The sequence below is a fragment of the Poecilia reticulata genome, chromosome 22 (assembly GCF_904066995.2).
Source record: "Poecilia reticulata chromosome 22, P_reticulata-male-v2, whole genome shotgun sequence".
Lineage (NCBI taxonomy): Eukaryota > Metazoa > Chordata > Actinopteri > Cyprinodontiformes > Poeciliidae > Poecilia > Poecilia reticulata.
In genome coordinates, this window is record NC_088851.1 from 17051254 (window position 1) to 17075830 (window position 24577).

Genomic DNA, 24577 nt, shown 5'->3' on the forward strand with positions numbered 1-24577 from the left:
ATTTTCTGCTGAATACAAAATCATTATGTCAACAAAATACACAATTATTACTTTTATGTAAACAAAAAAAAATTGAATCAAAATCGGCAGGACAGAAAAAGGCATAATACAAAAAATAAAGAAAAAACAAATAAATGTGAAAAATCAATATTAGCTATGAAATGTCTTATTGGTTGATTTGTAGTTTGTAAACAGCGTTACCTTCATAAAATTTTCTTAGCTACTCAACCTGTATTTTTCACAGCCTTAAAGAAAAAAAAAAAAAAAAGAAAACATTTCTGCTTCCATACGTTGGGCATTGTTATTTACAAGTCTTCTTTTAGCTACTTGTTTTGCATTATTCAGAAATAAATGATGAAGGTTCAGGGCTGGAGACTGTGTAAATATATAGGTACTCTGACTTTTTCTCTTAAATCTCACTAGAAAGACTTTAAGCCTTGAGAATGTTATAAAGGAAAATTGTAATACATTTGTTTTATATGTTGGCTGTTTACTATAACTTCTTTTTTTCAGTAGAAAATGACTTTCCAGCTCAAATAAGTGTTTTAATATACACAATGGCATGTTTGAGTTCTGAATCAGAATCAATGCAGTTTTTGGCAAGTTTATGCAAGTTTAACTGTTTCTCTAGGTTGCACTGCAGCTTTTCTTCTCTCAATTGTCAACTTTGTTTTTAATAATTGTTGCTGCCTTTTCACTTTGTTGCCTGAAATAGATGCTTTTGATGTCATAAAGTTGGATTATGCAACAGTGGGATTATCTTACTCTGCTTTTGTTGTGGACGTCTGCTCTGACACTGTCAGGCAACCGGACGCACCATACTGTTCTCTTTTCTTGGACAATACATGCTAAAAATAAAATTAAAAGAAAAAACCCACAAATGTTTTTGCAATTCATATTAAGAGACCACAAAGTAATTTTTTTCTGTGTGTGCTTTTTTTTTTTATTCCTGAGGTCTCCATGTGCTAATGTGTAAATTTCTTAAATTAAAAGTTTAATTATCTTTATTGAACTCAACATTGTAACTCTGTGATGCCAAATAGACTTTTTATCTGGCCTCTTTATCGCTTTTTCAGAACACACGCTTATTTAAAAATGCTGTTTCCAAGAAACTTCCCCTTCGTGCAGACTGTGCTGGCTGTGAGTAGTTTTCCGTCTGCAGCTTCCCGAGCGGAGCTGTCATGTCACATTTGTCATCTTCTGACGGATGACGTCGACGTCGAGCAGGGAAGAGTTAAAAAAGCGATCTCTCAGAGGACACGGCGGAGCAGCTCTGATTCTTTTTTGGACGAAGCAGATTGACGTGTTTTTGTTCCTCACACTTTACTCGTTGGCTTCTGAGGAGCATTTTTTTTTTTCCTCGAACGGCTGCTTGTTTGCCTGCTCGACTGTGGCAGCGCAGCAGTGAAGTTAATTCAGAGGGTGCATGCGCCTGTTCCTTTTTTTTCTTTTTCATTTCTGACAGCTTTGTGATTTCTTTTCTTATTGTCAGATTTTTAGATTTGGTTGTGTTGTCACTTTTCATGACATTTCTCCCATGTCTCGGTTTGTTGTATCTTCAAAATGTAGGATGCAGATTGTTCTGAAAATTACTGCTCAGGGCTTTCTTGCAAAATGTCAGTGGAGAAAGAGGTGTTATTTTGCAAATTATATTGGAGCGCAGTTTTCAATTGTCAAAAATTGTTAAGTTGCTGCTGGAATCAATTTTTTACTTCTTTCTTTTTTTAATCAAAGTATCAACACTGTGGGATTTAATTGAAAAGCATGACGTATTGTTATTTTTATCCATACATAACACCTTCCCTGTCATTTACATAAATCCACAATATACAGACAGAAGCAAGCGAGCACAGAAAACACACACATCAATGCTGATGGGGAGACAAGATACACACACTAACAAAGCAGCTGACAGACAGACAGAGAGAGAGAGAGAGAAAGAAAGAGACATGCACACACACACCCACACACACACATATCATCTCAAGGCCTCTCCATGTCTCGGTTAATCCAAGACGTCAGTCAGTGCTCCGGGGCCTGGATGCTGCCGTTTGATTGTAATTGCAAAAACCGGAGGCAGACAAGGGAGAGTCGGGGATGTCGATAGACAGGTGGAGGGATGGAGGGATGGATTCCTCCTGCCTACCCACAAGCCCCCGATCGGCACGCTGTGTGACTTTGTGTCAGCAGTTTGTCTTGTGCATAGCTAATGACGGCTCGGCCGAGGGGCGGGCTGGGATCGGCTACTGCTGCTGCCGCCGCTCTTGTTCGATTTCTTTCCCTCTTTCCTCCAGTCTTCTACTGAATCCCTGACAAATGAGATTTTGCCCGAGGTAGATGGAAAGACAGTATGCAGAGCAAGGCCCGCGCCTGCCTGGTTGCCTGTTTAAGAAATCTCACAAGCCATAAAGGACCTAGAGATTTTTTTTTCCCCTCCTCCTAAAACTTTCCGTTCTTTCCTTTAACCCTGTTTTCTTTAGTTTCCTCTGAGTTTCTCTCCCTGAAACAGATTAGAGGAGGGTAGGGAGAAAAAGGTATGAAGGAGGTGAAGTGAAGAGATCAAGCAAAAACACGGAGGTTGAAAAACAATGGATGAAGTAGATTTGAGGGAGAAAAAAAAAAACCCTGCTCCAATTAAAGGAGAAGTTATTTTTTTGTTTTATTTTTTTCCGTCATGGCCAGTCAGTCACACTGGCTTCTGTTGAGTGTTTGATGAATTACGACCCCTCCATTCGCTCTCCTCCGCCTTTGTTGTGGCGAAGCTCTAGCCGTTTGTACCTCCTACAATATCTCTTGCGCTGTGAATTCTCCATGCTTGTTTATACCAACCAGCGTTCTTTTGAACTGGCAGAGAGAAATTGTGGGGTTTTGAAATGTCTCTTTGATGGCGAGCCCAATTTGTTTTCACCGTTAAAAAGTTTGTTTGAGCTCTCTGAAATGCTGCCTGATGTTGCGGGCGAAGGGGCTGTCCTGAGAGCGCCGCTGCTATTTCTGCGCGGGTTTGGTTTGCCTCACTTATTCAACATCAAATAAGAATAATATACATTAGGAGCGGGCCCATGCGAGCTTATTACTACGTAAAAACGTTGAGTAGAAAGTCCACAACATGATATCACAGTATATACAAGAACATCAAATAAGTTTTATAATATGAGCTAGTTTTTTTTTTTATTATTTAAAATAGAAAAACAATTATTCCCAGTTCTGCTCAAATAGTGTACATTTATAATATTATTATTTATTATATTAATTTATATAATATTATAATAGAGTTGCACAGTTTCACCAGTGCTATTAAGAAGGTCTTGGGTTTGAATCCCAAACTAAGGTCTTTGCATGTTCTCCCTGACCACTTTTTCCTTTTAATACATACACTTATAAAAAAGAAATAGAAAAAATACTATATGTAGAAGACATTTTCAAGAATGGTCTTCTTCTACAACAAACAATACTTCTTTTTGCTTTTCTGCTCTCTATATAGTATATTAGCCAATATCAAACCGTCAGCTAGCTGTATAGGTAGCGTGCAGTCAGCAACTTCTCTACTTTGACACTGAAATTGATTTTAAAACAGTATTACTTTAATAGAAGTGACGTGTGGTGATCCTTTCATTTCTATGCCATCACTGTCTTAGTATTTTTGCATCTGGAAAAGGTTTCCAAACAGCCAAACTTGAATCTTATAACCAAGGTAAACTTGCAATAGCCTTCTTTCAGACAACTGGTCAGCAGGGTGCAGCAGCTTCTGCAGCCAGAGAAATCTCTTGTCACAAAACAACGGGGTGATTGTGGTTCAGTGGGAAGAGTGGTTATCTTGCAATCAGAAAGTTGTGGGTTAAATTCCAGCTTCGTCTGAAATATTCTATACAAATAAGCTTGATGATGATGTTACATACCGATCTGCTTAGCGGTGTACAAGTTTGTGTGAGTTTGACTGGGTGTATGTGGCTCTATTAAAAAGTGCTTTGAGTCATTACTAGAAAAGTGTTAGAAGTTCAGTTCCAACTAAGTGTTTCACAAACTGCCATTTTGTTTTAAAGGCAGTGTGATCTTTATAAAAAATTTCCCCTCCAATAACACTCTTTCTTAGCAAACTTCTTTAGCTCAACAGAGTTACTCTACCAGATGAAGTCAGAAGCTGTGACCAAACTAGATAACACATTGCAAGAGAGACTTGACTTTCATAAGGTGCCACTGCGATAAGCAAATTCTTCCTTTTTAAAATTCTTTCCCTCCATCTAAGCAGAAGAAGAAGAGTCCAGTTTTAATTTTTTCTGTTTTGTATCACTAATGCAGACAAACGAGGATAAGATATAACTCAAAATTTCACCACTCCCTTTATTGATCACCAGCTCATACTGATGGATTACCAAAGCGGACGCACTGACAGGCGGAACGTCCAATGGGGGGAAATCGCCTTGTGTTGCTCTGATCGAGTCAGCCTCTCCCCCCCTTCCCTTCTCCCTCCCTACCTTCTCCCACTCCCTCTTTTTGATCGGAGTCATTTTGACAGTGATGCATAAGTCTCTGCAGAACAGGGCAGTCCGGCTGGCAGGAAATGCCACAGATCCCCTGAGAGCAGTGGAATGGGGCTCTGACAGGGAAAGACACCTCCTTAAAAAGAAAAGAAAAAGAAAAAGTGAAAAGGAAATCAATGTTTCCATCCATCGCGGACAGTGAGATGCTTCAAAATGCTCCCAATTCTTGTGTTTTTGTGTCAACTTTACTCTTCAGAAGAAGCTTTTTATGTGTGTGTTTCAGCTGCTTTGCCTCAGCGTTGGTCTTTTTGCCCCTTTTGTTTGTAATAGACTGAAGTGCACCACACTGGTTAAATCAAGGCAAACCATCAGTGCCGTTCCCTGCACTGTCCTTGCCTCCTTCCCAATCCAATTCTTTCAGTCTCTTACCTCCACTTCTATCAAAAAGCAAGTGAACGGCGTTTGTTTCATCTCTACCAAAGCAGCAGTGAGGCTAAAACAGCGCCGAGGCAGCGCTGGCCAGCACTGAACTCGATTGGGTAAAGTAAATACAAAAGCATGAGGGAGAAAAAGAACGCAGCTGGGGAGACACAAAAGGATGGAGCTGCAGATGGGAACTAACCTTGCCTGGGTTTCTTCTGATGTTCCTTCACACGCTCACCTCCACCGCACCCGTCACTGTCAAGCCAGCTCTTTTCTTCCTCTCTTAAGTCGTCCCTTTTATTTGTCATGTTCAGAGGACGACACCAGAGCATCTGAGGAATCGAGGTTTCAGAGTATTAAAGGAAATGTTGTTTTACAAAAAAAAAAAAAAAAGTCCTTCCTCTTTCAGCAGGAAAACACAGAGGCTGTGCAGCCATCACACTTCAAAGCTGCCCTGGAAACTTCCCATAAAAGAGCTCTGATTGTCCGAGTCTAAACAAGCGCAGATTTATTTTTTTTTTTCCCCCTCAGGTGTTTGAGAGCGTTCGTTCTCCTGTTGTTCTTGGCTGTTTTTAAAGTTGCTCTTTGTTGCTATGTGAAAGCAGAGGACTGTGATTTTAATAGCTCTCACAGGAGATTTGCAAACATGATAAAACACATTAGAAATCAGCAGTTTAGCCACCAAAATATCCCTTACCTTTGGCTAATCTTTAGAAACAATCACCTGCTTATTGTCAGCAAAGACTTTTTCCCTGTAAATCAGTTAAGTTAATTTGATGAATGAAAACTTATTCATAAAAAATAATTTTTAATTTTATACAATAAACTATCACATTTATAGCATATCACAATATAAAATACAGTCTAAAGGGATATTTGAACTTTAAAAAGCGACGCCTTGAGAATCACTGAAATTAATAAAATGTCCAATTTAATATCAAAGAACATAAAATAAACAATAACCCACTTGTACCTAAATAGTAATTCCCATATGTCTTACAAGTGTAATATTTATTTAAGTTGCATTTCTTTGGGGGTTAGCATGATCTAACCCTACAATGACAATGACAAGTTGTTAAAAACAGAATGAAGTCAAATTAAGTTGGTCTGTATCTTAACACAAGAAGGAACAATGTTAATAATGCAATCAAAGATTCCTCAAACATTTAATCAGTAGAAACCGTAGTAGACAGGCAACCTGTCTTAACTTTACAGAGTGGAATCAACTGGCTTTGTCTTTCCTGTCGGCTCATCAGTGGCCTCTGGCTGTCGTCTTTGCAGATGCACATCATACATCATTTGCAGCCTATTTAAAGTCACCTGAAGTTCCTCTATATCTGGAACCACTTCAGTACTTGGGGGTAATAATCTGCCTCATTTGACGGTGATGCAGATGTTTTATGCACCGTGTTTGTTTGGAAACTGTAACTCAGAGGGAGCGACCAATGACGGGCGTCACACTGGGCTGCATGTGTATATGTACAATTAAGCTCTAAAAACAGCAAGCCGGGACATTTCCACAAATGAAGCTCTACGGTGGAAAACAACTATCTTTCGTTTAACATTTTAAGAACGTATGAAAAAAAAAAGCCCCATTTATAAAAGCCATGTCAATGTTTTGAGTTTGTTTAGCATTGCAGCATTGCTGCTATTGACATTCATAATTTTAAGCCTTTAAACTGTATGCAAAAGCCGCAACGTTGGTTTTCACATTCATTGAAATAGGAGGACATTATCATTTGGTAATATTTTAGAATGAAGGGCATCTGTAATGAAAACTGTCACTCATGAATCACATAAATGCTATAAAAATGACTTCCTGGCCCATTTGGATGAAAAATATCACATGGAAATAATCTGCAAGAGTCAAATAGGTGCAAATATTTGCAAATTAGTGGAACTGAGAGCAAATGCACGAACCCAGGGAAAGTTAGAATGGTTGTTTGTACGTGCTAGTTTGAAGTCTGCACTCGGTGGGCTGTCTTCCCTGTCACACACACACATGAATTTAGCCCGACACCACCCACCCCCACCCCCACCCCAAGTCCTCCAATGGCCCTGTCGGTGTGCCAGGGCGGGTGATTACCGACGCTCTCCCCCAATTATGGGCTGATTATTCCGCCGCGCTCTAATTGACTGGGGAGATATGCAAATGGCTGTCATTTGGGATGATAAAGGATGCGGGCGCTGGATGCCCCCTGCATTATTTAGCCTCGGCTGTACGCAGCGTGAAGGATGTGGCGTGCGCTTTAATTGCTGAGGAGAGAGAGGTTAAGCTGAACGAGCAGTTGAATTAGAAATGAGGAATTTGGGCCCCTTATTTATTTCTTTATTTTTCTCCTCTTCTCCCGTCCCTCTCTCTTTTCTCATGCACACACTCACGCGCGCACACGCATGTGCACTCTCACACTTTCTGTGTCACGCGTTGTTTTTCAGCTCCCTCTTGGGTGAATGGAGAGGTGAGGAGGGGGTGGGCGGATGGCGGGATGTCATGCTGGAATGCCATAAATAAAAACATTAGCAGAACCAATATGAGCAGAACAAATAGAGTGAGAGTGTGTAAAGGAAAGGCGGTGAGTGGACGACGTGCATTAGAAACTAAATTGTGGAGAACTTTTGTGGGCTTATAGATGTTGATGAAAAGTTCAGAGAATGGGAGGTCTTTACCTTTCTGCTTCGTGTCTAAAAATGTGGTGTCCTCAGTGGAAAGAAATTCAAATCTATTATTTTAACTGGATTTATCTCAGTTTGCAGATCAAAGGTTGTAGTTCCTTACAACCTTTTGTTGTCTTTGGGTACAAAGAGTCAAAAACAGTCACCAGACTTTTTCATTCTACATAAAGTTTACCCTCTATTCATATAAAATAATCTTGGCAGTTTAATAATTAGTTTTGCTTCATTGTAAAAAAAAAAAAAAAAAAAAAAGATTCACATTACACCAAACCAACTTTCGCATTTTAGTGAAGTCACTTAAAGGTGTCACACAGGGTGTTAAATACCCGAAGGCATTTAAGTGAACATTGTGTAGGCTTCTTGATAATTTGTTCATGGTTTAAAATACCCATGGTTTAAAATAAAAATTAAGTCTTCCACTCTGTTTATAAACTTCAGAGTGATTAATCCATATTAAATTGGAGATTGGTCATTTGTTTAACTTTGAGTCATTTTTTGCTTCAGCTGTAGGACCCATCAATAAAACAACATGGCTTTATTGAAAGAGTTGCATCTGGCTGCCTCTGCATTATTAGCAATAAAATAGCTTGGCTTAGTAATTTTGCTAAAATATTTTCTGTTGTATTAAACAGTGAAAGTGTATCTAACTAACATAAAGCCTGAATGCATGGCACTAATATTTTTATTTTTTATTTTTTAGCTCCATCTAGTTCTTTTCGATATTGATGTTCTCTACTTTGATGTTTTTATAATGCTTTGAGTGGTCATATGACTGAAAAAACTATATTACAGTTAGCATATCTACCATTTCATTCTGGAGCCCGGTTCCTGAAAAGTTGGGGTGTTCTTGGAAGTTGAATGAAATGAAAACTAAAAGTAAGGCAGTAGAACTGCCACTCACTGTAATATCAAGCCTACTATAATCCTAGTTTAGTTACTGGAAGTAGTTGATTTTTTTTTTGTTTTCTTTATTAGCTTTTAAGTAATACTGCCTCAGATGTGCCTTTAGAGCATTGTATCCATATTTGAACATTACAAAAAGCTTTATGAGGGAGAGCAGGCTTCACACAAGGAGGCCACCTGAGAAACAGCAACAATTACTAATATAGTGAGGTGTTCTTAGCATCAACACCCAATTTAGTGACTTTTTATGAATCGTAAGTTAGATACCCACACTACTGATTTTGTCTCAGTTACTTGTAGAAAACATATTTTTCTTCTGATCAAGAAGCAGAAGCATCACAAAGAGTCTGGGCTTTGTAAAGTGTTTAAAGGCAGGGAAAGAAAAATAATAGCACAATGCCTTCATGTTGCTGCACAAATGTTCCTGCTCAGTTACTGCAGATTTTGTTCCAGGAAAAGCAAACACTTTTAATGCAGGTTTTTATAAAAACAAGCTAACAGTTTTTTTATGCATTCTGTTGCTTATGTACAAAATTATTAAGCCATTTTTGCATTATAAAAATGTTCTGTTTTTTTTTTCTCCTTGCTCCCTCCTATTTGAATTTATACCCATTTGAGAACATGACAAACCAGTTTCTTTCATTTTTACTGAACTCACACGGGGCTTTTAGTGTTTGCAGCGTGGAGCACTTTGAATAGCAGTATGACCGTGGTGAGTTACCTGGTTTAACATCTTGACACATACTCTCTCTTATGTTGTGTTTCTCAGTGGGAGACCTATACATACATTCAATCTTAAATGGAGTCCAAAGACTTGAGGCACTTGAGACTAAACCATTTTCTCTTTGGAATTCAGTGGACAATCCAGAGGGTCATGGGTTGGCACGCTGACATGCTCAGTCACGTGTTGGGGTGCTTTTTTGATGAGATGCTCAGCGCACTGAGCATCTCATCTTTTCTTAGTCTGTTTTGTGCTCTGTGGAGACCCTCTGGAGGTTCTAGAGACTCTTTCCTCCACACATCCTCTTTCCACAGACCTGTCAACATATAATAAAAAAAAATATTGAAGCCATAGTACAAGATGTGGTACTGTTGTTTTTCAGGCACATGTTGATGAAGATGTCATAGTTGAAACAACCATCATTTCTATCACTTCTCATCACCGTGAACACTAATTATCATCATCACTCCAGCCTTTGTAAACATTCCAGCTGATTGACGTGAAAAAATAAATTATAATGAGGGCGTCTTCTAAAACGTCTGCTGCACAAAGTCTCTTGCTTTCTTTTCTGTGCTTAATAGCACTTATTGAAGGGTATTGCAGCCAGGGCTCTGCATGGGGCATTGCATTAAAACCCTCTTTAAAACATACACACACAGAGAAGCATTCAGCAGTCCATTTGGATTCATTTGCACGGCATTTCATTTGGTTTTCGCCTCAATCGACAGTACGGGGGTAAGAATTTAAAGAATAATGCCTTTGTAATAGCATTTCCTCGCCATCTCCAGTGCACTATAAAAATAGAAAGTACAGCGGCCAGAGTCGATAAATGAGCACAGAGCTGCCACAAGAAGACCCGTCCCTCAGGCCTACAAACGATAGCTATTGGAGTTAATTACAGTTTATATCATTATATTTACCCGGAGAATAAAACTGTCTACTGAGCTCTGTGTTTTTTCAATGTACATTGCATCATCTGCAGCAGCTATGTGTTTGATGTTATGAAAGGTTATTATGGATTTTACTGTTTTTACAAAAGAAACAGGTAACCCCTTCTGAGACCTTCCTCTTCATGCTGAGTTTAAAAATAGTTTCACTATACTATATGATTATTTTATGTTGTCCTCATTAGTAGATGTCTGCCACATATAGATTGGATCTGCTTAATCTTTTCACTCTATGCATGTTAAAAAAAAGCTATGCATGGAAATGTGGGACCCAAAAATGCTTTCAAGATAAGCTGTAAATATTTCATTTCTCAAAAGCTCTGAGTCAATACTTTGTAGAACTATATTGTGCTGTAATTACAGCAGCAAGTCTTTTTTGGGGAATGTCACATTTGCATTAATGCACTCTACCTTCTTTGTAAAGCAGTTCACGCGTGGTCAGATCGGACAGGTTGCACCTGTCAAATCCATCCAGGGATTCCACAGGTCTTGAATTGGTTTTAAGTCTGGATTTGATTGATTAGGTGAATATGCCATGACCCAGGTTTGTGGCGTGACAAAATGTAAGAAGCTAGATATGAATACTTTTACATGCCATGTTAAATACATTGAAAGTGAAAGGAAATTTTTCGGCTTATGCAGTCAAAAGCCTGGTCGTGTTGAAGTGCTGCCCCCTCACAGCGCTCACTTGCTGTATTTGCGTTTGTGTTTCAGGCTCTAGTTAACCGGCTAGCCATCTGCTGCGGAGCTCTGAGCCATTTAACGCCTCTGACTGGGACAGACAGATCGAGACAGGAAAATAGACACTTGATGTAGGAAATGAGAGACAAGGGAAGTCGCAGTCTCTCCATCTTCCTGGACCCTGTAGGAAACTGTAAATGTTGGCTCCTCCCTGTCTAGACCAAGAACCACTTGTGCACGCACACGCAGACACACACACTCGTTGCCTACTTTCATAGCAACTTTGATTAATTCCCAGAGTGCTGAGAGAGGAGACAGCATCAGCGCCGTGGTCAGGGGAGAAGGCGCGCAGTCTGCTGGATGTGACAGCTCCCTGCTTCACACTGATGCCTTAGAGTGTGGATGCGTGTGTGTGTGTGGGTTAGTAGCATGAGTGAGGGGCAGGATGTGTGTGTAAAAAGCCTCATCTGTCCCCTCGGCCACATCAGTGCTCAAGCATGTCTTGCCGTGACAGCCTAGCAGCCTGCGTTCCTGTCACACTCGCACACACAAACAGAGGAGCACTAACACCAGCGAGGTGAAGGGTCACGAGCGACTGCCTCTCCAATGTTGTGTGAAATGTGTAGCTGTCCCAATGTGTGTGTGCAAAAACGTGAATATGTACGTATCTGTGTGTCTTGAATCTGGCGGTGGAGGTGCAGTGGGGGGCTGGGGGGAGGAGGGGGGGGGCATCTCAAAGTAACTGGTTATTATCACCTCAATATTTTTCTTATTATGACAATTACATGCTCCAGGAGCGAATTAAGCGATAAAGGACGCCAAGCGGGAGTGGTTGACAGCTATTTGGAGACTCAATGCACAGAGCAATTTGCAGCCCCGAGCCAAACAAATTGGATTTGGGCCACTTTGGATGGGGGCCCCAGATTGTTGGGCGTTTGGATCCTGAGATCTGCTATGAGCTGGGTAGCTGGCTTTAATTCTCTATATCGAACCAAGGTAACAATGCTCTATAGCCACTAACAATGATTAAATCTTATGCTTGTGTATGCACCATGCTTCGCTGTCTGTAGGGTATTTACAGTTTTACGTCTATGAGCATTAAGCGTTCCCACATCTGCATGTTAAACAGCACCACTACTTTTTTGGTCTTGGGCCACACAGCTGTGCTCAAGTGTGTGTATAATCCAAATGAGCCTAACAGCCTCTAAACAAATTACTGGTACACATTTTGCCACCCCTAAACTGCCACAGGAAATGCTGGCAACAGCACCCAATTAGGTGAAATGCAATTATTCCGATCCATTCACACAATTAGCCTGTAGGTTAACAACCTAGCTGCACATCCGGCTGGCTCCCGGTGTTTTTTGGGAAAGCCTCGGTCACACCAGCTCTCATGGTAACCCCTCCGTGTCAAATAGCATGCACCCGAATCAGCCGGTGGGACAAAAAACAACATTCGGCCCCATTGGAGGAGGCAGCGCATGACGCCAATCAGCTCAGTGCAAAGGGCGGCTCGATTGGCTGAAGTAGAGAGTGAGATCATGGGTTAGGGAGAGGAAAAGAAAGTAGCCGTTGTGCCCAGCGGAGCGAAGGTAGATAATGCCAGGCGACAGACTGGCAGGCTGTCGGGGCGGGTGGGCACTCACAGCAGCATGATGGAAAACAAAGGCTATGTGTGTCACAGTTGAGATCGCATTAACCAATACAATCAGGCATGGACGGGCTGCCACACTGACTTGGTTGTCTGTTCCACTGGCTAAGCCAGGAACCATGAATGGAAAGAATGGGTGGTGGGTGTGGGGGGCTGGGTGGGTGCCTGTCACATCATTTATCTGATATTGCATTGTGTTATTGTAATGAGAAAAGTTGTGTTGCTCTGACACTAAACTGACAGTGTGTCAGAGCTGCCAGTGTTTTCACCGATAATATGTTTAGATTTAATCCTGAAGAGCAAGATTTTCATAAAAATAGTTATGTATATTCAACTTTTAATAAAACAAGGAAATGCTTATTTATTGATACAGCTTTTATTTCTTTACCGGTGTCAGTTTAAACTCTGCCACCATTTACATTTAGTACGTTTTTACATGAAAAATGCAATGAAACACATTTTGCGCTGGCTTAGATTATTAAAGTAATACATATAATTTAGAGAATTATATAATGTTCTCACATTAAAAATATTCCACAATATATGGAGTATGTAGTTGGAAAAACTGCTCGGGTGGAGCCTGTTATTGACTGATTTGTAGACGTGTTGCACCAACTGTAGATTTAAAACAATAAGTTATAGTTGGAACTTCTTTAGTTATCATGCCTTTAATTTTATTTTTCACATTCAAATACACAAGAGTTACTTACCTCCCTCGTTTATTAAAACAGATGCTATGATGAGTGCAAAAAGCACTGTTTTGTGTCTGGATTCGCATACAAATGTAAAAAGAAGTAAAAAATCTTACCATTATGTTTATGTCTTTAGGGGTTGAGCGGGGCTCGTTTCCATTTCAGGGACACTGAGGAACATATCTGAGTTGACAATCAGCGTTTAGGGCTCAGGTGGAACGTGACTGAAGAGACCACAGGCCCTGGTATAGCTGGTAGGATCAGCTGTCATCCACTTGCAACTTTCCACTTTTTTTCCTCAAATGGGTACCAGCCAGAAAAACAGGGGTTATTTACAGGTGACTTCCCCTCGTCGTCGCACACAGCTGAGCCGCAGCCTCTCAGCTCAGTGTGAATGTGCGTGTGTGATGTGTGGTCGGTGGGCAGACATCACGATTCATCTCATCACTTCACATCTGGTCTGCTCTTTACTTCCATCACTGCCGCTCTTACTTTCCTTTGGCGCTCCGCGCTTTTATGCAGTCAGCGGTGTGTCAGCAGTATTATTGGGGGATTCCCTGGAATTGCTTTAGAACAGGGAACTACCTAAGTGTGCGCACGCACACACACGCAGATGCGCACGCACACACGTAAGTACACAACCTTTCGCTCACCACTGGGAATTGAAACTGTAATATGAACTCACCCTTGGTCTGAATGAAAGCCCATTACAATTTATTTTTACCACCACGGCCTGGACAGTTTAGTGGCTTGTTCCTTGGCATGTTTAGGATTTTCCACCACTGACACCGAGACTATAAAGATATTTTCTTGAGGATGTTGAGGGTCATATATAAGTCAGCTTTAATTTACACACGTTGAAATAAAAGCTTTAAAGTTTAAATGTTTCTGACACTTATTGCCCATATATTTAATCTTTCCCAGTAATATTTGCAGAGCTGCCTCTTCTTTATGACATAACGTGCTCTGGGAAAATGATGTGCTCGCTTGAGCCTACATTTAAATTTGCCACCTGCTGCTTGTCAGCTCTCATCAAATGCTTGGATGAGCTTCACAAATACTCACTGTAAGTCTCTGCTTGCGTTCCAGGATCTCTCTGGCTCGATTGATGACCTCCCCACTGGGACGGAGGCCGGCCTGGGCTCGGCTGCCGGCGCTGGCGGATCCTCCAACGGCAGCAGCAGCGGCAGCAGCCAAGGGGAGCCGGGAGGCGCCGGTAACCAGGGACAATCCCCCTTTTCCCCCCACGCCTCCCCCCACCTCCCTGGCCAGAGGAGTGGGCCCTCTCCCTCTCCGGTGGGGTCCCCAGCAGGCTCCACTCAGTCCCAGCCGTCCCGTTCAGGCTCAGGACCAATTTCTCCTGCCAGTGGACCCCCTGCCAACACCACAGCTCCAGGTACAGTTTCCCTTTTGAGCCTCATGAATTTTAACTATGTGGTTTAACTTGATTAAAAGTTAACATGGGTTATTAGGGTTGTTTTTTTTAATTACCAAAAAAAACTGCCAAAATATGCTGCTGATGACAGAGCTGTATTTTGCATTTTGTTTTTTGAATTTCTGCTAAAAGTTTCTTTTGATTTTTTCTGTTAGAAAGCAAAAGAGAGAACAAGGTCAAAGCATCCCACTGTCAGTGATGTCAGTGAAGGTGTATTGGATTTGACAGCTAATGAAAAATACCTGCTGCGACATGTTTGAACCACCTGAGCACTACTTTCTAGTCATTCCAAACTTTAATTATAAAATAGGTGGAAAATAAAACACTTTTTTGTAGCATCTGTTACAAATAAAACTATGAAAAGTGTGGTATGAATTCCTAATCAGACCCTCTGATTGGATGGTTTGAAAAAACACCTTTTGGGTCAATTAAAGCTGTAAGTCATAAGGAGTATGTTTCCACCAGCATTACAAATTTAGAAATGTTACATCTGCTCAGTTTTTGGAAAAATAGTTCAAGCTCAATTAGATTGAACAGAGCGTCTGTGAAAAACTATTTTCAAGTAGTGACACTATTTTCTTAATTGGGTTTAGTTGTTTTTGTCTTGCAAGATCACCTTCTTCCTCATGGTTACTGTTTGTCCTACATAAATAGCAACCAACTTTCCAACTATTGCCATTAGCGATTATGCTGAGCAGATTTATTATGGCTGTAACAATTTTACTGATGGCCGTCCATAAAAGTCAACTAACATTAGTCCTGTCAACAGGGTTTTCCACCTAAAACCTGATGGCTGCTTCTCTAATTACTGTTTTTTGAGAGGGGAAATTTCCTTACCAATAGGTAACTTCTGAAGGTAGATGAATGGTTGCATTGGATTTTATTTGGGTGTATCAAATGAAAATGGAAACCTGACTCTGAACCAGAACGTTAAATTCTCAGACAACTTAGTTATTATCAAAATACCTAAATTGTCTTTCATATTCGTGAAGAAAAATTAAGTCTGTTCTCTGTTTTTCTTTTTGTTTTTTTTCCATTTGCAAATGTTACTTGGATCATTCTTATGTCAACACCATTAGTACACCTGTTACTTCTGAAAGCTTTTCGCAGTAATCACACCCACGTTTATGTCTGACCTTCTTGTTTCTTCCCCCATTTCTGTTTGTTTTTTTAAATATGTGCATTTAAGCAAGGTTATGTTGCAAAGTGTCCTTTGTTTAGAATATCATTGGTGGACCCACAAAAAGCAGGATTAAATGTTATATGTTGAACTAGATTGTGAGAATAAAACTTCGGCAGCACAATGTTTTTACTTAACCTCAATCAGTGTCTTAATTAAACATAATTATCAAAAGGAAAGAATAAAAAGTTGGAGTACGCTTTTTGTTTAATTGTTTCTATTTTTTTTTTCTTATCTGCATCTTCAAATCGCCGTGTAATGCATCTAAATTCATTTCCATTTTGCCAGTCTGCATAGAGACCGATGAAGAGAACTCACTGAGACAGAAGACCAAATGCTTTCCATCCTGAACATTTACTTTGATTTTCTCCAGTCTATTTAAAATTCTAATTCAGGGAACTGAAGAGCTTTGCTGTGTAACCTGGACTCTTTGTGGAACATTTTTCTTTGGCTGCATTGCAGAGATATTTCTTCACATTCATGGAAGTGTTGTTCTTTTTTTTTTTTGTTTGTTTGTTTTTTCAAATCTCCCTCTATGTTCCAGCTGCCTGTGGATCACAACAGCATTTATAGTACTGTTCAAAAGTGTTTTTAGTGAAGTGTTTGCAAATGGCTTTGAATGGTTTTCAGTAGTTTTATTCCATTTGTATCTCTCCGTTTTACTGTGACACCCTCAAATATATTCTCAGCCTACTTTATGAAGGCATCAGAAGTTTTTTGGAGGACGTGAGTGAACAAACCACCATCTTGAAGACAAACGAACATACCATGTCAGGGATGCATGTTTATAGATTAGGTGGGTTTGAATATCTAACAGAGCACTTTTCCTCTTTGATAAAGCAAAAAAGTGTGGAAGATTCTCCGCCTGCCAGGTTGTGTTTTGAGAGAAACCTAAAAAAAAGGAAATCCTTTGAAGAAAAGCTATGAAAGGGTTTGAGAAAGTGGATGTTCATCTTCCAGCTGGACAACAAGCCTAAACAAATTGCCAAAATTGTTTCAGATCAACTCATATTTATGTGCCAGAATGGCCCAGTCAGTTTAATGACCTCACTGAAACTTGAAATCGATGTTTAAAGTAACTCTGTTGGACTCGCAAAGCTATTTTGATAGGAAGAATTTCAGTCTTTAGATACGTAAATCTGTTAGAGACATTCCCTGAATGTCGAACAGCTGTAATTATATAAAGCATCATACAGGACAGGTCACATGCAAGCACAACACTTTTCAGATTTTTATCTGTTAAAAGATTTTAAAACCGTTTATGATTTTTTTTTTTTTCTTTACGATCATAACTGAGCACTTTTTTGTGTTGGGCTATTACAAAAATAGCTTTATAAATACTATACTTTATCCCTACTTGGAGTGTTGCCGTGTTATGACTGTTTGGGGTTGATTTCCCTTCAGATTTGTAGCCTTATCTAAAACAAAAGAACGTAACAGGACTATCAGACACTACACAGTGTGTCTGTCTGTCTGTCTCTCGAGGCCATAACAGAACATTTAGATAAATAAACAGTGAGCATTTCACATAAATGCACTCTTGATTTGCCTGCAACAGCCTTGTAACTGTATGTGTGTGTGTGTGTGTGTGTGGCCTCCATGTCATCCTGCCATCCTGCCTTTCTGAGTGAGCGGCTGACCGGCCCATCAGCTTGTCTAAGACCTGCCAGTCACTCCGACAAGGAGGGGCAAAGTGTCGGGAGTGAGATCCAAACTCCAACTCCTCCACCTACTCCTCCTGCTCTCACTCTCCTCCCTCTCAGCCTCTTACACAAGTGATTGACGCTAATGAAAAACTGGGACAGTGGGTTTTTTTTTCCAAGACGCTCGTGCCAAGAATCATGACAAGAATCCAGAGTGAGGCGGGCGAAGACGGGAGGCGAAACCGATCGCTGGGACGTGATTAATAAGAAAATATTTTTAAATATTCCAGGCGTCAAATAAGTGGTGATAAAGCATGGAGCAGTGAGTAACATCTGGCATGTTTTAGCTGCTGTACTACAATCAGTTTGAATTAGATCAAGAAGAAGCCGGCTTCACAGAGACACAGGAGAACTAATGTGGTTAGCGCACATCTGATTAAAAATGCCCCACTTTGCAACACTTCGTCTCAAGTTAGAACATATCTGTTGATGCTGAAGGTTTACTTTGGCAGGACGCAGTGAAGGCAGGCAAGAGTTTTCGCAAGCTGTGAGCATTTCCAGTGGATTTCTGCAAAAGCAGGTTCTGTCCGGGAAAAGTAAAAAAAGAAAAGAAAAAGAAAATCAGACGATGACAACGAATAATAAGCAATTTAATTTGTGTGAAGACCTCATCTGCAGCATTTTGAGCTGCAGTCAAGAAAAAGTCAAAACACAGTCTATCTGGCGGCTCTTCATTCTGCTCCATTTAGCCCGCTGTCAGTGGAGAAATTGGTATTGCAGGTTGTTTCTTAAATTGATTCTGCACCTCAACTGCTGTCAGAATCTGTTGTTTTCATTGACATTTTTGGGTGTTTAGATTTTTTTTCCTCCAATTGGACTTAATTATAACTGTCCCATAAATGTCAGCACATGATGATGTTTGGATAGTTTTGGCAGGCTTCCGTATAAGTGCAAAGAAATTAGAAAATAATAATAATCTTTTTTGGCATTGAATAAAAAAAATTGTTCAGACGATTATCATTGTTTTTTTTTTACACAAACACAGTTGGTATTTAAAGTGAAATTTCTTCAAGTTGGTTAAAAAAAAATATTCCAGACTTTGCACAAATATGTAAAGGTAAATATTGCTGGCTGCTTGGAATCACATTTTTTGGCTCTGCATGTAAACATGTTTAAGAAAGTCTTAGAATGTATCCATCTTATTTTACAATAATTTAATTTTCTGTGACATTTTCAGATAAATCCAATGCGTGTACTTTTGAAGAAAGCAAAGAAAATGGGAAAAAAAATCTAAAACAAATTGCTAATTAGCAACTTGTTTAGAGATTAGCAACAGGAGGGTTATATCATACCAGAAATGTTAATAACTGGCATCAGATATGTCAATTATTATGGCTGTGAGGAGATCTTATGTACATATTGACAAATAAAAATCTTAACGTTTGAATTTTTGGTGACACTTTGTTTGAAGGGGTGTGCATAAGACTGACATGACACTGTCATAAACATGAAGAAGTCTTTATGAATGTTTATGACAGTGTCATGTCAGTCTTATGCACACCCCTTCAAACAAAGTGTTACCGATTTTTTTTTCTCAATTACAAGTAAAGGTTTAATTTGCCTTTATTATGTGAGCTTATGCTACTGCGATAAAAGTTGCATGTTTTTCAAAAAGATTTTCTGTATTAAGATTTAAAGAGGTGATAGTTTATTCTAAATAAAGTTGTTTAAACCTCGGTACAGTTGCGCGCTCACATTCATATGCATCGTGTTTGTGTCTGCCACCAGTCAGGCTCCCTCATGGGAGTGATGCGACACGTCACATGGATGAGCACATCCGTTCCCCTTGACAGCGGTCAGAGGAGAGCAATTTCATTATGTCATGTTTTCACCTGGCTGTCAAACAAATGTACACATGCAGAGTGGAAATACCAGCCAAGACAGGCAGAGGGAGCATACGGAGGGACACACATACCTGTGAAAAATGTATTTCATGCTTTGACACTTCATATATATTGTTGTTCGTATGAATTACTTCTGTATGTATGCTCACGTGGATGAGTGACAGTGGTGTTTGACTGTGTGTGTGTGTGTGCGTGTGTGTGTGTGTGTGTGAGAGAGAGCTGCACTGTGAGAGTGTTAAAGAGGGGTATGTTGACAGATTGCCAGCCTATCATACACCCATACACTTGCACAAATCTATCTTGTCGGAGCGCCACAGCAAGCCTGTGATTCCCTCGTCTCCTCACTTCTCCTCCTCTTCCTCTTTCCCCGCTCTCCCCCACCTCCCTCTGTCAGTCTCTCCATGAAGCAAATCCAATACACTGTAACATTATCCGGAGCCTTGCCTTGCTATTTGGATTCTCTCCCGGAGCCAAAAAGGCACACACAGGGCCAAATTGATTTTCCTGTTGCGCTAGATTTGTGACAGTCGAGCAGAAATCACATTGCTCAACCGCCAACCTCCCCCCTCCTTATCCGCCATCTCATATGTGCACACAAACACATACACACACCTCTTGGTGTCTGTCAGGCGTTTGTTTTTTTGTTGTTGGTTTTTTTTTTCTAACTGTGAGACATCAGAGACAGTAGAGAAAGATTTCTGTCTCTCATTCAAGTGGGTTCTCCATGAGTTACTGTGGAGGAAAGTAGAGAGGTATTCAAGTTAAAGTGCACGGCACAATGTCTTCAGAAAGTTTACAAATCAAAAAATGTGAGCTTAGAGGTGGAAAGTTTCAGGCTGTATTTACTATTTGGTTTCACTGCATGCACCCTCTGGTTTGACATGATATCTACAGCTACAGTCTGTCAGAGCGGTGTCATTTTCTGTAAAGACTTAGCAGACCTGTCAGTTCTCCAAAACCGAGCCGAAGATGTATCCATTACCAGACTGAATCTGATGCATATTACATCAAACTTCATGCAAACACAACATGGAAAGTCAGCTGTCATCAGCTGGTAGTGCCGCTGCAGAAAACATGGAGGCAAGACTATACTGGCAGAAATCCCTCAACAAGTTTTATAACAGCAAGAGAATAAAAATATTTTTGGGGTTTAAGTAGGAATGTTACTTGTACACAAAAAACTGGTCTGGTACCCACCTACATACAGAGTTGGATCTCTGTAGGGTCATGCTACAGAGATCCAACAGATCTCAAAATATTCAGACTTGAATTCTTGAGGAAGATTTTAGAAAATAGGTTTTTAATTCATAAGAGCAACTTTATAAAAGCTACTTTTGGAGCCTATCAGGCTGTTTTGAGGACCAACCGCAGTTTGGAGACAGTTCTAATGAAAGTCTCCAATGATCTAAAATGCACCCCTGGTGAAAACCTTGAATCCTTGTTTTGCTCAGTGTGAGCACTGAACATACTGTACATCTAGTAGGGTTTGCTACTAGTTGGACTGCAAACCCTATCTTTGCTATTCTCTGTTATTGATTTAGGTCTTATTTAGCAGATAGAGATTTTTTTAAATCATCAAAGACTTCAAATTTTTCTAAGCTTAATGGTGTTCCCCAAGGATCAATATTTGGTCTCACCGTTTATAATGTGCCTGCTGACCCTTGGAAATGTCATCAGGAAACAGGGGGTTTAGTTCCATGGTTATGTGAATGAAATCATGTTAATATTACTATCTCTTTTGATGACAAAAGGAAGTTGGATGCCTATTTAATCTGTAACCTTGACATCAAGACGTGGTTGACAAAATCAGGGCAATAAAAAAGATGCTAGTCATGGATGCTGCCACACACCTGGACTAAATTTACATCGAATTAAGTATTCTGACGCTACAAGTGAATAAGCAATAATAATAATAATAATAATTACTATTATTATTATTATTATTATTATTATTATTATTATTATTATTATTATTATTATTATTATAAATTACATATTATGATTCAAATCTGTCAATGGTATTTTAGTTTTATACAAGATAATATCGCAAATGATAATCAAACATCCAAACTAGATCGTCCTACCTTTTTTTTTTTTAATAAAATGGTTTCCCCCGAGGATTCACTCTTTAAAAAAGAACCAACAGGCAGATGTTGAATCCTGAAAAAACATTATGTCAAATAATAAAAGTTAGGAAAATGTTAAAACGTGTAACAAAGCAAGTCAGAAAGTCCAGAGGGAGTTTAGTGTGTATTACCACACAGATCTGCAACATGATTTGGGAGGATACACAGTAAGTCATGTTTAAGTGATGTGGCTGCTATGTTTTCACTCTGATCGAGTCAAAAATTCCAAGTAGGAGGATTTAAAAAATGGGTAACACTTTATTTGAAGGGGGTGAATAAAACTGTCATGACACTTTCATAAACATGATATAACACCTGTCATGAACATGAACAAGCCTTCATGAATATTTATGACTGTTGTCATAAAGCGTCATTCGGTAAATTATGACACTCTTAATACAAAGTTGACATTATTCGAAATGTCTTTGTTATGACAACTTGACATTAACCAAGAAATCATTACTGTTTAAACTTTACCTTTAATAACGCAAAGTTACCTAATTTTTAAAGTGCAATCAGTAATACTTTTATAACAAATTTATATCAGTAATGATTTCTTGGTTAATGTCAAGTTGTCATAACAAAGACATTTTGAATAATGTCAACTTTGTATTAAAAGTGTCATAATTTACCGAACGACGTTTTATGACAGCAGTCATAAATATTCATGAAGGCTTATTGATGTTCAGGTTTATTGATGTTCATGACAGTGTCATGTCAGTCTTATTCACCCCCCTTCAAATAAATTGTTACCAAAAAATGTTTTTTGCCTCTCCAGCTCGTGCGTGAGTATATATGTCTGCATAAACTGGGATATTTCATAAAATGTACCCTGCTGTTTTGGTCAAAACTTAAAACACATGTCGCTGCTCTTTGCCATTTACATAAAAGAGCAACCAAATCCCTGAGCACTTTGATCTTAACCAGAAAGAAACTTGTTTTTCAAATCTGTGTACAATATTTGGTCATAGTTTTAGATTTCTGCGTGCCTGCAGTTGAAAGCAAAGCTGCAATATTTTCTCCACATTGTGGAGCCGCTAATATCCACAAAGGACTTCTGCGCTCTTTCACATCCCAGCTGTCTCTGTCTGCTGCAGAAGATCACAAATACTCCTCTCAGCTCCATCCATTCTTTTTCATTCTGTGTCTCTTTCAAACCGCAGTCCTTGGAGGTCCAGTTAACATTGGCCTCTCGTCTACCTCCTCCATCCTCTTCTTTCTCTATTTCGTTTTTCACCTCCCCTCCAAGTTTTTATTTTCCTCTAATAAGGTGAATGGAGCTCGCGGGCGAGCACTCTGGAGAGTTTAAGCTGTTTATCTGTGCTTCGCTTCAAGAGCTTCCGGGGCCCAGAAAAGGATAGAGAGGTCAGAGAAAGTGGAAGGGTGGAAAGCGAGGAAGGGTAGGAAAGAAGGTTGGACCTTTTCTTTTTAATAGCTAAAAGGCTCTTCCTTAACCAAAGCTTTAAATTTGCTCCCCTTTACATCATCCTACTGCTCAGCCCTGCATTTGTAGACAGGTTTTATTTATTATATAAGAAGTACACAGAAAAAGTGGTAATTGGGAACTGTTCTGGTCAAAGGCAGTGGCAGTTCTTTGAGTTGGAGTTAATTCAGTCCTCAACCAATTAAACCAAAAACCAGAAAATGCACTCTTAAAAAGTAATTTTATCTTAAGCTTTAGAAAGACTTGATTCAGCTGTAATATCTTAGACTTTGCATAAAAGGGAGAGATTGTTCATGCAAATAAACATCAGAAAACTGAATCAAAAGACTTTTTGTTTGTTTGTTTTTTTTGTGTGTGCTGACCTCTGACACAATGGCACCCTGGGAGGTGAGCCATTTCTCCTACTTTAAAAATCATCACTGGTCAAACGTTGAGTGTAGAGCCATAAAGAAAATGGTTTAACTTTAAGTCGGCCGTTTTGTGAACAATATTTGGACGAATTTCTCGTAACACATTGTTACTGAAACAGAAAATGCCATAGGGACATTTAGCTAAAATCCGAATTTTTCCTCCATTGCTTCTGGTTAAAGTTACCAGAAAGAAGCAATAAAGGGGTGTGAGGGAGGTGTTGTGGGGAGGAGTTTTTATGTGTTTTTTCAGCATTGAGTGTGTGGAACATGGCAAGTTTTCTTGTCACACCACTCCCTAAGAGGCTGTGTGGTGGGAACACTGCCTCTGGCTGTCCCCGTCCCCCTCTCTTCCTCTCATTATTTTCAACACGCTTGCTTTCTCTTATGCTCCCTCTTGTGTCTCGCATTCCCTCGTCCCCACCCTCTCGCGTTCCCATCACTGTTTGTCTCTGCTTTATTCGCTCAGAGCGTTGCTGTGGCGCAGGCCTCCCACCGAGGAACAAGGCTGAATTTTTCCATCCACATCTCTGCGCCTCCGTCTCATTTCTCTACATCTCTCCTCCAGCTCTTCCTTTTTTTCCCCCCCTCTCTCTCCTTGTGTCCTCCTTTTTCGTCTTCTTCCCCCACCACCCACGCTGCCATCCACCCAACTTTTTTTTTTCCCACCCCTCTCTCCCACATTTCTCTTACTTGCTGTTCGAAGGGAAACAGCAAAATGCTGTCCCTGTAGGCATTATATGCACATAGCACACCGTCGGCCAAAATAAGAGGGTAAAAAGAGCATGCCTGCTGCGTTAGCCGTTTAGAGAAATCCCATTCTATCTCTGTCCGACTGGAAAACCCTAACCGGAGCACAGTGTGCAATTATTTTCCCACCCCAACACCTATTTTCATGCTTTCTCTCGCTCCATTGCTCCCTCTCCCACTGTTTTTAGCTTAAGCTGCAGTTTTTCTTTACTTACAGTTGCTACTCAGCGTTGGAAGTAATGAGGATCTTGGGAGAGCGCTTGTTTTTGCGAGCCACTGCAGGCCTATGTTCATCCCCCACAGGGAGAGTTAACTGGCATTAGCCCCCGGCTTGGAGAAGCATTGACTCGCACCCATTGAGATCTAAACCACCGTTATTGGAGCCCGCTGTTTATCTGCCTCTTCCCCCTAAAGACATGGCAAATGGGGGGTTTTACCTCAACATGCGTGTGTGTGTATGTGTGTTTGTTGGGTGTTGCAGGTGTGTGCACATTTATTGCCTGAGGCTTGTATTAGGAG

General features: G+C 40.0%; 1 protein-coding gene and 1 long non-coding RNA gene across 6 annotated transcripts in view; one reads left to right on the forward strand and one right to left on the reverse strand.

Moving 5' to 3' along the window:
• Positions 1-24577, forward strand: part of LOC103458589 (AT-rich interactive domain-containing protein 1B-like) — a 198636-nt gene that overhangs the window by 118454 nt on the left and 55605 nt on the right. For all 5 annotated transcript variants that reach the window (XM_017302537.2, XM_017302538.2, XM_017302536.2 and 2 more), the window contains exon 5: positions 14259-14565. In XM_017302537.2, the coding sequence (XP_017158026.1) occupies positions 14259-14565 (307 nt within the window). The remainder of the gene's footprint in view (positions 1-14258; positions 14566-24577) is intronic.
• Positions 3354-9751, reverse strand: LOC108165839 (uncharacterized). The gene is made up of 2 exons (XR_001776160.2): positions 5101-9751; positions 3354-4614 (listed from the first exon to the last, which is right to left on the reverse strand). It is a non-coding gene; the product is annotated as an uncharacterized LOC108165839 (long non-coding RNA).